General features: G+C 45.4%; 1 protein-coding gene across 1 annotated transcript in view; it reads left to right on the top strand.

Moving 5' to 3' along the window:
- CYP21A2 (cytochrome P450 family 21 subfamily A member 2) overlaps window positions 1-10,005 on the top strand; it is a 46,696-nt gene extending 36,691 nt beyond the window's left edge. Inside the window, exons 8-10 of the mRNA XM_069242346.1 lie at window positions 925-1,094; window positions 6,879-6,982; window positions 8,056-10,005. Coding sequence (XP_069098447.1) covers window positions 925-1,094; window positions 6,879-6,982; window positions 8,056-8,327 — 546 coding nt within the window. The 3' untranslated portion in view covers window positions 8,328-10,005. The remainder of the gene's footprint in view (window positions 1-924; window positions 1,095-6,878; window positions 6,983-8,055) is intronic.
- The last annotated feature ends 3,749 nt before the right edge of the window (window positions 10,006-13,754 follow it).

Genomic DNA, 13,754 nt, shown 5'->3' with positions numbered 1-13,754 from the left:
GGAGAATTCTTCTATTTGACCTAAAGAAAACACTGGACGCAGAGGAGGACTTATGCAAGATTGCGCCGCTTTTGCATCAAAAAATGACGCAAATGCGGCGCTCAAAAAGTTTAAATATGGGCCTTGATTTTTCAGTGTCTCTCCAAGTGCCACCATCCACTTGCCACAGATCCATTGTTTAGACTGCTTGAAATATCTTACAAGCATTTCACAGTGACTGGGCTTTCGATACAATATTTCTAGAAAAACGTTGTATTGTTGTTGTGATAGAATGATAACAAGACAGTACTTCAGACAATCTCTCCCAGTTTAGGGCTACTATGTATCCTATAATTGTTTGTATTGTATTGGCAAATGGCTAACCTGTGTCCCCCTGCTTTTCAAATTGCCAATCCTTACATATGGCGAACCTAGGTACACTTATGTTTTGCGATGCAAAGGTAGCATTCTTTGTAGACTACTGTAGAAATAAAAAAGGGACTTCTCTCCTGTCTTCCGGTGCTGAAGTCATCTGCAGGCCAGGACAGTGTGGATAATGGTGAAGAGTCATAGTTCCCAGAAATAAGGGTGCTCACTGCAGCAACCGGCACAAATTAGGAACTGGTTAATTCATCCATCTGGAGACATTTGCATGTAGCTTAGGTTTCAGGTAAGTCTTGTGGCAATAATAGTTTCAGGTAGTTTAATAGCAAGTCAAAGCAGCTCCTCTACGTTATTACACACTGTCTTCCTGGGAATGTTCACAGGTATCTACTCACTGGTCCTGCTTGTAAACAGCATATGATGCCTTCCTTGATTAACCATATCACCTTTTCCTTCAGTAGGCAACCATGGACTTGTTTTTGTGCTCAAGACAAAATATCTGACCTACTATAGACCACAAGTCTGTAAGACTAATGTAGAGTCACTCTTGTCTCATTACAGGCACAGGACAGAATTTACTCAGAACTTTGTGATGCTCTAGGTGGTGGGCGCCGACCAACCTACAGTGACCGAGAGCACCTCCCGTACCTCAATGCCACCATTTCGGAGATCCTGAGGCTGCGCCCTGTGGCACCTCTGGCAGTTCCGCACTGTACAACGCGGGATACCAGGTGAAACAACTAGATCCCAAATGTAGACCATTGGTCGAAACTATGTCTAAGTGGTTGGCAATGGCACAGCAGTCTGGTGCTCTCACACAAACACATGCATACCCTGCCACTCTATTTTCTTTCCTCATGCCCATTGGCACTTGGGTCTCTTTAAACAGGTGCAGATAAAGATATTTGATGGGGGCATGCTGCTGAATTAATAGTGCTCACCCTCTTCTGTCTGAGATGTTCCTACTCCTTTCTTCCCATGCCAGCAATCTAATGTCTCCAGTTACAGTTGTAAGTTCATGTTCTCCTACTACTTGATTGTGTATCATTTTCAATCCCTCTTTCTCATTTTTGTGTGATTTACTCCTTCATGCTTTCTCGTGCAGTCTGATTAGTTATTTAAACCCCCACTCTGCCATTCTGCTCCCACCCCCTCTCCTATATATTGGAGTTTCTCCCTCTCGCATCCTCCTTTGCAAGTTTCTACTTCCCTGTGTGAGCAACTTCCTGCATTTTTTTATACACTATCTTGCTTTATCTGACACTTGTGTTTACTTCCACGTTATGGTGGATGCAAGTAAACATATGTGGAAATTCCAGGTCACGGATTTACCTGTCCCAAACAATGTCACTGCACGTGTTTACTATGGGTCATACCCTACAGAATGGGGAATTACTCAGCAGACCGCACGGAATTCCCAGTTCGGAGGAGTTTAATGCTCCCATTTAGCACCTGCTTATAGAAAGTGGTAATGGGAGAAGCGAATTGGATGGATGTATGCATATTTTGGTATTTCTAAAGCACAACTAGCTCTGTAATACGAGAGTGCTGTACAGGGGCAAACCCCAGTGGCAATACAAAGGAGTCAGTAGGAAGAGAGAGAAGAGAGAGAGCTAGTGGAATGGCTGAGAAGTCAGCTGATCAGTGGTAGTTCTCCTTGAAGAGGTGCGTTTCCGGTTTCTTCCCGATTTGTAAGAGGGTTGATGTGGTTGTGTTTTCAGCAGGCGCAGCTCCTCCACAATGGCAAAGGGACATCGCCCCCCAGGTACGAGCCAGCAGATGAAAAATAAAACAATAGCATTCAACCATTTTATTTTTCACCTGCTGGCTCAGCCAGAGTGTGAAGAGAGGGGTGGGGCTGGGCCATGGGAGGTGGGAGGAGGAGAGAGTACACCTAAGTACGCATGTGTGTCTCACCAGCCATCTTCGGCCGGCCAAACACACATGCACACTTAGGTTTCTCCAACATGTGTTGAACAGCCAGGCTGGAGAAACTTCACAGACCCCAGGGCAGTGTCTGAGCAGCAGTCCAACTGGCTCAGACCAATCCAGATACTGCTTTCATGATAGGTCTAGGATGAAAACAACACTAGGATTGCCAGGAGCCTGTGCTGGCGTCCCAGTGAATGCTGGGACACCAGAAGAGCAGCGAGGTGGCAGGAGGCTGTGGCAGGAGGCGGCAGCAACGAGAACAATAAGTGTTTTTTTTATGTTCTCAACCATCCCCATCGTCCCCCTCCCGCCTCCACCCTTGACATTTGCAGCGGGCACCGCTGTTATTCAGAGGGGACGTTGTTCTAGATTCTGGGTTCATATGTCGAGCAAGCTTGTTTTTTTGTTTTCATCCTCCTCCAGCGTTTAACTTCTAATTTGGCAACGTTGGAGCTCCATGTCTAGCGTTGATCTCCAGATACTGCTAGTCTGTTAGCTAAGTCAACAGTGGTCTTGGTTTAGTTGGTCTTCTAATTGAGGCAGCAGATCCTCGCCTGGCCTGCACTGGGAGACAGTCAAGATCCTTTCACTCAAGGTAATGTAGTCAGCTTTCTTCAACACCTTAATGCTGCAGGAAGCATGCCTTTCAGAGGAGCAAGGGTGACCTCTATGGTAGGAGAGGACAAGGGCTTGATTTGTTGTTCTAAAGTCTTCCCCAGGAACGAAAGGTTGATGTTTTATCAGGAGAGAGAATTGGCAATGTGTTCTAGTCAAGTGTTAATCCCAGGGATTTGGGCTACTCTATCTATTGTGGAGTGAAGCCTTTTAGGTTCAAATTGTGAGGCAATGTCTAAATTAGAGAATGTGTACCATTGTTGGCAAACAGGAGGATTTCTTTCTCTGTGCCGTTTAACATCAGATAGTTTATTGACATTCATGTTTGGATGGAATTGTCTCAGGATTTGAGTCTCTGTACATCATTGTTTGCGAGGAGTTTGAGATAGAGCTGGGTGTTGTCAGCATACTGTTGGATCTTGAGGTTGCTGTCTGCAAGAATACTTCCCAAAGGGCCCATATAAAGGTTAAAACTGGGGACTCGTGATGATGGAGTCCTAGGGAATGCCGCTGGTGATGGGGAGAGTCTGGGATCTTGTAGCTTCCATCTGAATGGGTGGTCAGTTGTTGACGTAGGGTGTGAACCAGACTAGGATTTTGACCGTAGATCTCTTGTGAGTGTTCAGAGTGTGATTCAACGCTTGATGGTTGAAGATGTTGCAAGCTGTGGAGAGGTCGAGACGGAGCAGGAGGCATGGGTTATTTTTGTTGTTAAGGACAAGAGCATCATCGACTACATAGACCATGAGTGTTTCAATACCACAGTGTGGTCTGAACTCCTAATTGATAGCCTGGAGGTAGCTTATTCGTGCTGATGGGCTTCTGCATCTGGCTGGCGACTGCCTTCTCGATTTATCCAACAAATGAGAGTCGGGTTACTGGACAGAAGTTGCCAAAGTCAGCTGGATCTAGTATACAATTTTTCAGCGGGGGAGGATGTGTACGATCCTCACGCTGTCCAGGAACGGCCCCTCATTAGCGAGACATTGGCAGCTTGGTATAGGTGATGGTGTGTATGACAGTAAGGAGTGGTTGATGTTAGGTCTGATTTTATAGATTTTCTCCGTGAAGAAGTTGAGAGCATTGCACATGTTGGCTGATAGTGGGATAACCGAGTTTTGGGATGGGGGGTGCATCTTTTAATGCCTTTGAAGAGGTTGTTGCTTCTATTTATTAGATGCTTTTAAAAGTGGTGATAAAGAAAGGACGGTTAGACAGCAGGGTATGGTTCTTCTGGTGTTCTGATCTGCATTTCTTCCCGAGTGTTCATATGGCACGCTTGATTTCCATAAGTTCTTGGGAGTACTAGGGTGCTTAGGCTTGGTGGTACATGTTTTCAAAGTTGCATAGTTTTTTACCTGAAGCTTCAGAGTGGTGTTGTATAGAAGGGTGTTGATTTCTGTTGAGGGCTAGAAATGACTGGGTAGGTTGATTAGTTCTTCTTGGATTTCTACTAGATGTATTACTTGTGGTGCTGGGGTAAGGAAGGGGGGTTGGGAGTTTAAAGGAGGAAGGGGGAGATCAGCTCTGGTAATCGGGAGCACTGAATGCTTAACCTTGTGGCGGATGAAGCACTGAATGCCTAACCAAGTGATGAATGAAGCTTGGCTGTCTCATACGATTTTGCAAGCTGAAGTTATTGGCTGGTAAAATCAGGTCTGGTCTTTCCGTAACCAGGAAAACCATTTGGGGAAACACAGGGCCAGTCATGCTTAGGCAGAACCATACCCCCACTTGAGAACACCACTCTGCCTGACTCGTAATCAGGTCTGGTGTGCAACAGATTCCTAATTCACCATCAAGTCCACCAGAAAATGTGAAATGCAAGCTTCACCACTACCCTTTGTTTACAAGACGGTAATGTCTCATGCTTTGTGCAGTTTCTGGCAACTTAGGGCCTGATTTAGATATTGGCGGAGGGGGTTACTCCTTCACAAACATGATGGATATGTCGTCCGCCATATTATGATCCCATTATAGCCTATTGAGATCGTAATACGGCGAACGGGATACCTGTCACATTTTTGATGGCCTAACTCTAAATCAGGCCCTTAGTCACTGTTTGTGAGAAGGTCTCCTGCTGGCCTATCATGCCCCAACCATATGTGCAGTTTTAGTCTAACCTCTGTGTACAACTACCTGCTTTTTTGTGCTTTGACGTGTAATTACCTACCTTTCGCTCTACTGCTGTGCCCAAGATTTCTTGCTTTTCCACTACCGTATGTGCAACGTTCCGCTCTTCCTAAGGAATTTGTGTATTTTTTATGTTTAGCTTTCCTTGAGTGGAATTCCATGTTGTCCCCTGTCCTTGCTTGCAACTTGTACATTTTCCCCTATCCTGTATCTAAATTGTTTTCTGTTGTTTAAAATTTCCTTCTTTTTCTCTGTCTTTCAGTGAAATTTCTTTTCCTCAGCTCTTCTGTGCAATTTGCGATTCCCTCCTATCCCCTAACTTATTCCATGTTTTATACATACAGATCTATTGTGTGGAGTTTCCTGTTATTCCATACTTTGGGGCATATTTATGAGAAAGTGGCGCATCGGTCCCGATGTATCACTTTTCTTGCGTTCCTGTTGCCCCCCCCCTAATGACACCATGGTTGCTCCGTATTTACAATACGGTACCCCATGGCGGTTGTTTCCACAACAGTGTCAACATTTTTCATGCTGTTGTGGCGCTTTGCTGCACTAGTGCCATAAATGTTGGGGCTAATGCAGAAAAGCACAGGGAGGCCCAGGGATTATTATGGGCGCGTCACTTTAACACCTGCCCTGAGTAGGCGTTAAAAATGACTGGAAAAATGGTGCAGTGAAATCTTGTAAATTTCACTGCACCACTTCTTCGGGCCTCCCTGCGTGTGAACACCCCCTTGCATAAATTGTGCCTGATGCAGGCATAATGTGGCGCAACAGGTGGCGCAAAGCATTCATTGTGCCACTTTGTAAATATGGCACGGGGAATTGCCACCTTAACACCACCTTAGCATCATAAAAATTATGTCACGGCGACGTTAAGGCGGTGCAACTGGCTTGTAAATCTGCCCCTTTGTTTTATAATTTTCCATTTCACTCTTCCCTCCTCCCCTTTCGTCGTGGGATTAGTTTGCCATTTTCCACCCAATCCTAGAATTGCATGCAGCTTCTTACTTCCCCCTGCCTGTGGTGTACAGCATTCAGCTCCATCATGCCCTTCTGCACAATTCACTACTCCTGCTTCACTGTGTAGGGGCAGCTTCCAGTTTCTCCATCATACTCATCAAAAGGTGCACTTTCCTGCTTCCCCTCTACACAAAGAGGGCAAGTGAATGCTGGATAATAGGCTATAAAAATACAGGTGGTCCACAGCGGGGAGCAGGAGAGATAAAGGCCTCAGACAGGTGTGGGTGCCACACATATGACTTCTGTATGTCAAGTGGGATGAATCCAACAGTTTCGCAAAACCAGGCTGAGATTCGAGTGGGTCTGGACAGAGGTAGGTGGGTGTTTGCAGTAGGGTCAGGTGTCGAGTTGTTCTGGGTTTGCAACAAGTCCCAGCTGCTTCAGGGAATGAGAAACAGTTCTCAATGGGTTTGAGAAGGAAGATTCACCCCGTCATGACATCAGGGTGCGGGGAAGACTTGAGTGGTCCAAGGATTATAAAAAAAGACCCCCAACAGGCTTGGAGTGCAAGTGGCACACCAGCACCCCTGGTGGTAGTCTCCAGTAGCTCGAGTGGGTGGGGAGTTGTCAGATGGTCCATGAATCCCCCCAATGGTTGCAGGAATTGAGTCAATGTAAGTAAGTTTGTGCATTCTGCAAACTCCATTGAAGGCCCGCATTGGGTCAACTCATGTCCTCATGTCCTTCCACAGTATCACCTCCATCTGTCCAGGGCCGCACATTCTGATTGGTCGGTTGACATTACACACTCCTTAAAAGAGAGAAATAACATTAAAACTGGTATCCTCTTTTGCTTCTTCCCATTCTAGCATTTCAGGCTATTTGATCCCAAAGGGCACCACAGTGATCCCTAATCTTTATGGGGCCCACCACGATGAGAAGGTCTGGACCTGCCACGCTCTCTTCCAGCCAGGTACAGTGATGAATAAAAAAGTAGCATGTTATTGCAGCTTTTGCAACAGTGATGCATGAAATAAGGACATTGCATGGGTGATTGCTTTCCAAAGAGCATCTTCAACAAGTTAACAGCAAAGCAGGGCAGATGGGTCAACAGTAAGGCATTGCAGAATAGCTTCGCTAATAGCAATGCATGAAACATTGGCTTGGTATGGGCTCTAGGGCAACAAGTTGGCATTGTACACCAGCTTGGGCATCAGCCATGCATAACCACGTTGCTTTGAATCTTAACTAGGGAAGCAAGATAACATTGTACTGTAAATGGGGTAACAGAAATGCATGAAAAATAAGAAGCTGTTGTCCAATACACGTCCTAGCAAGACCCTGTATGGCAGCTGGAGTGACAAGAAGGCATTCTGTGGTTGCTGAGATGAAGAAGGCATTTGAAAGCTGATGTGATTACAAGAATATATTGTACATTTCTAGTGTGCTTAGAAGGCATTATACTGCTGTTAGGATAACATGCATGTGTTGCATTGCTGTTGGAATAACAAAGATCCCTCGATAGACTACATCAATTCCACCCCAACCCTCTTTCATCTAAAGAAAGCTGCTGAAGATGCACCTTTCAGAAATGTGTGAATTTCTTTCTTGCATTGTATTAGCCCCTGACTTTGACCAGTCAGTGCATTTTTCATGGCAGTTGTGATTGTGTAGAATAGGGCTTGTAATTGTCCACATACCTTGAAGACGTGTCTTAAATCCAGGGTGCAGAAAGGCTGAGGGATATTTACACTGTATGAACAGGCCAAGATCATCTGCAGGGCTTGGAACTGAGCCTTAATTGTGATAGTTTCATGGGTGGATGGATTAAGTAGGGTATCAATGAAGATATTAGGTTTTCACTGGGCACGGTGCCAGATCCCTTGTTAATCTACAAAATCAGAACACAATAGATAGTAAATATAGGTTTCCCACTTTACAGGAAATGATGTTCTACCTCAAAGTTGACCTTTGTGTTTAGAAGCACAGCTTTACTATTGGCCGCTTCTTCTGCATATTCTAAGCTGTGCTTTTATCTCCATGCAGAGAGGTTCCTTGAGGCAGAAGACCCGCAGGAAGCGCAGCGCAACACCCTGGCCTTCAGCACCGGTGCCCGAGTGTGCCTGGGAGAGGGCCTCGCCCGCATGGAGATCTTCCTCTTTCTCGCCCACCTGCTGTGGGAGTTCGCCTTCCTGCCGCCGACGCCCACCGAGCTCCCCGACTTGGACGGCAGCTTCGGCATCAACCTGAGGTGCAATCCTTTCCGGGTGAAGATTGTGCCCCGCACGGAGCTGGCTGGTGGACGTTTGCAGACATGAACGCCACCTATGACAAGTTGATGTGCACAACTCTACAGCAACAGTGTCCAAAAGAACAGCTAAATCCGTTGGTTGCAGAACCAGCGGTCCCTGATGCAAACCTTAGTGTCTTCTCATACTTTCAGCATGCCTCTACCATGGGGTGCATCACCATCCCAATACCACTGTGCCTAGGCCTATGCTTTAAAAAGTTGTAAAAAGAGACACATTTTGCTATAGCTCATTTACTGATGACATTGATTGCACACCATAAGGCCCGCAGCTCCGGATGTGCCGGTGGTGCTGGAACAATTTTCAGAGTGGGGGTGCTGCCATCAATGTGACATCACTGACGTCATAGGGATTTTGAAAAATCAAAGCATCACACAAAGAAAAAGTGTAGGAAATGAACCAAGCCCATTCTGCAAGGGGGTGCTAAGGGTGTAATATGTAGTTGGTTGTGCATTTTGGAGTACACCGAGGCAAATTCATTGCTAAAGCATGATGTGGTAGACACTGCTATTCACAGACAACACATTCGTAGTTGAAATGGCCACTAATTTTGCAGAGGCATATAGTTTTACAGATGAGACTATATAGCGAACAAACAATAATGTACAAAAATTGGGTTTCATTGAATATTTATTGTTTGGTCATCACTAAATGCCTTGATTTGTTTTGCTCCTCAAAAAATCTTTGTTAGCATCACACTTCAGAAGTACAAAAATGTGCTTCAGTTGTGCTTTCCTACCCGCTGATATATTTAGAAATATGTGTACAGTTCATTTATATTATTTCAATTTTGTTGCACATTAGAAACAAAAATGGCACCCTATAGCAGTCAGAGAAAAGGGTAAACAGCAATCTCCATGTTAAAAGGATAAGCAGCAATTTGTCGGAAGACATATCCTGATATTTGACCCCTACTTCCGAATGGACTGCAAAGTCACAACTTTAAAGCTGTCGTTATTGCTCATTCACCTTGGGAGCTCCCACATTGATTATTTTGGGGATGCCGCAGCCAGTGCTAAATTTGAGCTGGTGGTGCCGACTGGCACTCGTTGTTGCGAACCAGTGCTTATTTTTCCTCATCAGACATTTCTCGAGAGCAAGAGAGGGCGAAACACACAAAGGGAAAGATGGAGACAGTGAAAGACGGAAAAATCATCACAAAGGGAGAAAGCAGTAACCTACAAGAGTGAGATAAAGGGACAGGAACTACCTGTCAGTGGATTAAACAGGCCTCAGGTGAATTCAGCACTACACAGCCTTGGTATTCAGAGGTATTCAGCGTGCTGACACTTAATAGTGCCATCCGTGAACTTCTGAGTAGCGCTTGGGTACACACACTCATTAATGTACAAATAAAGCACTGGCTGCAGCAACCCCGAATCCTTACTTTCAGCACAGGTTCACAGGACTGTCAGATCTCTCAATATTGGACCTACCTATATTTGATTCTGGTCTACGACCAGTATAAACCTTCCACTGCTCCAAGGCATCCACCGCATCTCTGGGTAGAGTTACTAATCAATACTACCATTGATGTTGGTTAACTCTGGCTGCTGCTCACCTCTTTCCAGCTACTTTCAAACGAAAAGAAAAGTAAAACTCAACAAAGAGTTAGCATGTATTGCCAAAGGGCCCTGCACTGCAGGAGTAATATTCTGATTCTAAATATTAAAGGAACTAAAAACCACCTAACTGCATCCTTAGAAGTATTTCTTAGATTATTTTCCATTAAATAATCACTTTTCTAATTCTATAACTTATGTATGTGAACTTAATACAGTTTAGAATACACAGCAATGTCCTGGGATGCGACTCTGCTAGCATAACAGCACAACTTTATATCTGGGAAGGGGAGAAAAAGAAAATGAACAGGTGAGATGGTAGAGAGAGAAAATTGCACACAAAGGAGTGGAAAAGATTATGAGAAGGGGAGAATCAGACGACAGGGAAACCCCAAACTGGAGCCATGGAGTGTAAAGGTAAGAAAAACAGGGAGAGTGAGAAAGAACCACTGAATGGAGAAGAGAGAGAAGGATAATAAGAGAAGAAAGAAACAAAAGAACAAGGGATGAGAAAATGAGAAAGTTATTGGAAGGTGACAGAGACATGAAGCAAGCAGCAACAAAGCCTACAGCTGTGATGTTGTTCTAGTACCTTTAAACCTTGCTGGGGCACACTTCAATACTTCAACCCTGAATCATGTTATGCTATAGGTATTTGTATAGCGTGCTATCACCTGTGGGGATTTCCTTGCGCTTCGCAGATGTGTGAGTCTAACCCCACTGAGGGGGATGCTCTTTAAAAGTCAAGTCCTCAGCTTCATGCAGAAATCAAGAAGCGAGTAGGAGGTTCTAATTTTCTAAGGTGTTCAACCTGTACCATTAGATTGGGACTCTGAGGCTTGTCCTGACAACATATGGTCAGAATTTGAGATCCCTTTGGATCCAAGTCCTAGCCTAAAATGCCTCCCTCCTGGCCCCTTATCTTTCGCCCCTCATTAGACATTCTCTTTTATTGAATCTGAATTGAAAACTGGCACCATTATTGATCTAAAAAAACAACTGAAAAGTGCCAATGCAGCAAATTACCTCTCCATTATACCTCCTCCAGCTAGTGCCAAAATATGGTCGCATGTGGCAAAACAACTGTGGAACAGCTGTTCCATGATGCTCAACAGGATTCAGACCAAGGAGAGGTAGTGGCCTTGCTGTAGCTGCAGCACTAGATGACCTCCACATGGCAGGGTTGGTTGTCTTGATCTTATTAGATCTATCAGCTGCGTTTGATACTGCTGACCACGAGAGTCTGCACAATAGATCATCAGCCGGTATAAAAACATTGTCCCTCATTAGTTCACATCCTTTTTTGTCAACTAGCACTCAGAAAGTTTAGTTTAGTTTAGTTTAGTTTAGTTTTATGGATTTATAGAGCGCATAGCTACCCTAGGGCATCCAAGCGAAAGTAAAACTGTATGACAGGTACTCACAATACTACTAGAAAAGCTTGTGTTTATGTAGCACTTAATGACATCATGTTGTCATATCTGAATTGGAGCAAGCTGGAGTTTGTGCCCGTAATGTGCTCAAAGTCAGACTCAGTAGGACCCACCACTGGTGTTTGGCCATCTTATTTGCCGCAGGCAGCACCAGCTGCGATTCAGGAAGGTATGGGTAGTAAATTGTCATTTTGTGTGACTCAGAATGGATGAATTCATGAGTACTTTATGGGTCATCCATCATTGTGGGGTGTCAAATTCTGACTTGGGTTCACATTGTGCCCTGGCTAACTACTGCACCTTATGTAAGTGCAAGTGCAGCCCAGCTGCAATCAGGTCTTAAGTACTGTAAATACCAGCTATTGTTACTATCTATTTTAATAGTACTCAATTCATCGACCACAGAAGAAACAATGAGTTCGCCTTGCTTAGATCTGAACTTGTGACTTGCAAGTAACATCAATTTGAGCAGCAAATGCTTAAGTTTACACACACACTTGGACTCTCCCACGAGTAGCCCACACCACAGCAACAAGATCAGCCCAATATACAACATCTCTCCAAAAAGACAAGGAGAACACACTGGAAACCGCCTTGACCGGCTGGCCCACCATCCCCTCCCCGGAAACCTCAGCCACCATGTGATCTATCAAATCATGAGTTCCCTCAGACCATTGCCCCACTTTGCCTTCTCCAAAGGACTCAAGCTAATCTGAACTGCCCTCACTCCCATCCCTAATGACTCTTTCACTATTGCTACCTTCCTGGACACCCAGAAACATGCCAGAATACTGCTGGTACTGTAAAAGCCTACAGCATACCCAAATACACCACCAAAGTACAAACCCACCTCATTGGTCCCTATCCGGTGAAAGTCTTGGAAAAACTCATCAACAAGTCATTGGCCGACCACCTCCACGTCCACCACTTCTTGACCCATCCCAATCTTGTTTGAGCCCAAGTCATAGCCAGGGTCTCTGCAACTGATAATATCCGCCTCATCATGGATGAGTGCAACACTGCAGCTCTCATCCTTCTCAACCACTTCATGGCCTTCAACATCTTCTCCCACCCGACCCTCACCCAAAGCCTGCACAAGACTGAAATATGCTGAACATCAATGGTTCAGCCCCTTCCTCACAGATGGCATGCAGGGTGTCAGCCAGGCCAGGTCCTCAACCTCCAAACATTTCTGCAGCTTCCACCAAGGTTTATCTGTCAGCCCCACACTTGTCAATGTCTGCATGGTCCAGCTCACCAGCATCACCCAATGCGGATGACACTCAGCTCCTCCTCCCCCTCTCAGATTACTTTCCCAGCACCCTTTGGATGAAGTCCAACTGCCTCAGGCTCAGTCCTGACAGGTACTGACAAATACATTTTGCAAAAGACACCTCACTCTGGTCCCTGGCCTATGGCCCTTAGAATTAGTGTAGGAAGTTGGCTCTGTATGTGCTATTTCAAAGTAAGGAATAGCATGCACAGAGTCCAAGGGTTCCCCTTAGAGGTAAAATAGTGGTAAAAATAGATAATACTAATGCTCTATTTTGTGGTAGTGTGGTCGAGCAGTAGGCTTATCCAAGGAGTAGTGTTAAGCATTTGTTGTACATACACATAGACAATAAATGAGGTACACACACTCAGAGACAAATCCAGCCAATAGGTTTTTGTATAGAAAAATATCTTTTCTTAGTTTATTTTAGGAACCACAGGTTCAAATTCTACATGTAATATCTCATTCGAAAGGTATTGCAGGTAAGTACTTTAGGAACTTCAAATCATCAAAATTGCATGTATACTTGTCAAGTTATTCACAAATAGCTGTTTTAAAAGTGGACACAGTGCAATTTTCAGAGTTCCTAGGGGAGGTAAGTATTTGTTAGGTTAACCAGGTAAGTAAGACACTTACAGGGCTTAGTTCTTGGTCCAAGGTAGCCCACCGTTGGGGGTTCAGAGCAACCCCAAAGTCACCACACCAGCAGCTCAGGGCCGGTCAGGTGCAGAGTTCAAAGTGGTGCCCAAAACACATAGGCTAGAATGGAGAGGAGGGGGTGCCCCGGTTCCGGTCTGCTTGCAGGTAAGTACCCGCGTCTTCGGAGGGCAGACCAGGGGGGTTTTGTAGGGCACCGGGGGGGACACAAGCCCACACAGAAATTTCACCCTCAGCAGCGCGGGGGCGGCCGGGTGCAGTGTAGAAACAAGCGTCGGGTTTGTAATGGAAGTCAATGGGAGATCTAGGGATCTCTTCAGCGCTGCAGGCAGGCAAGGGGGGGGTTCCTCGGGGAAACCTCCACTTGGTCAAGGGAGAGGGACTCCTGGGGGTCACTCCTCCAGTGAAAGTCCGGTCCTTCAGGTCCTGGGGGCTGCGGGTGCAGGGTCTCTCCCAGGTATCGGGACTTAGGATTCAAAGAGTCGCGGTCAGGGGAAACCTCGGGATTCCC

This window comes from Pleurodeles waltl, chromosome 6, assembly GCF_031143425.1.
Source record: "Pleurodeles waltl isolate 20211129_DDA chromosome 6, aPleWal1.hap1.20221129, whole genome shotgun sequence".
Lineage (NCBI taxonomy): Eukaryota > Metazoa > Chordata > Amphibia > Caudata > Salamandridae > Pleurodeles > Pleurodeles waltl.
The sequence above is the reverse complement of the archived record's forward strand: the minus strand, read 5'-3'. Positions and strand labels throughout refer to the sequence as shown.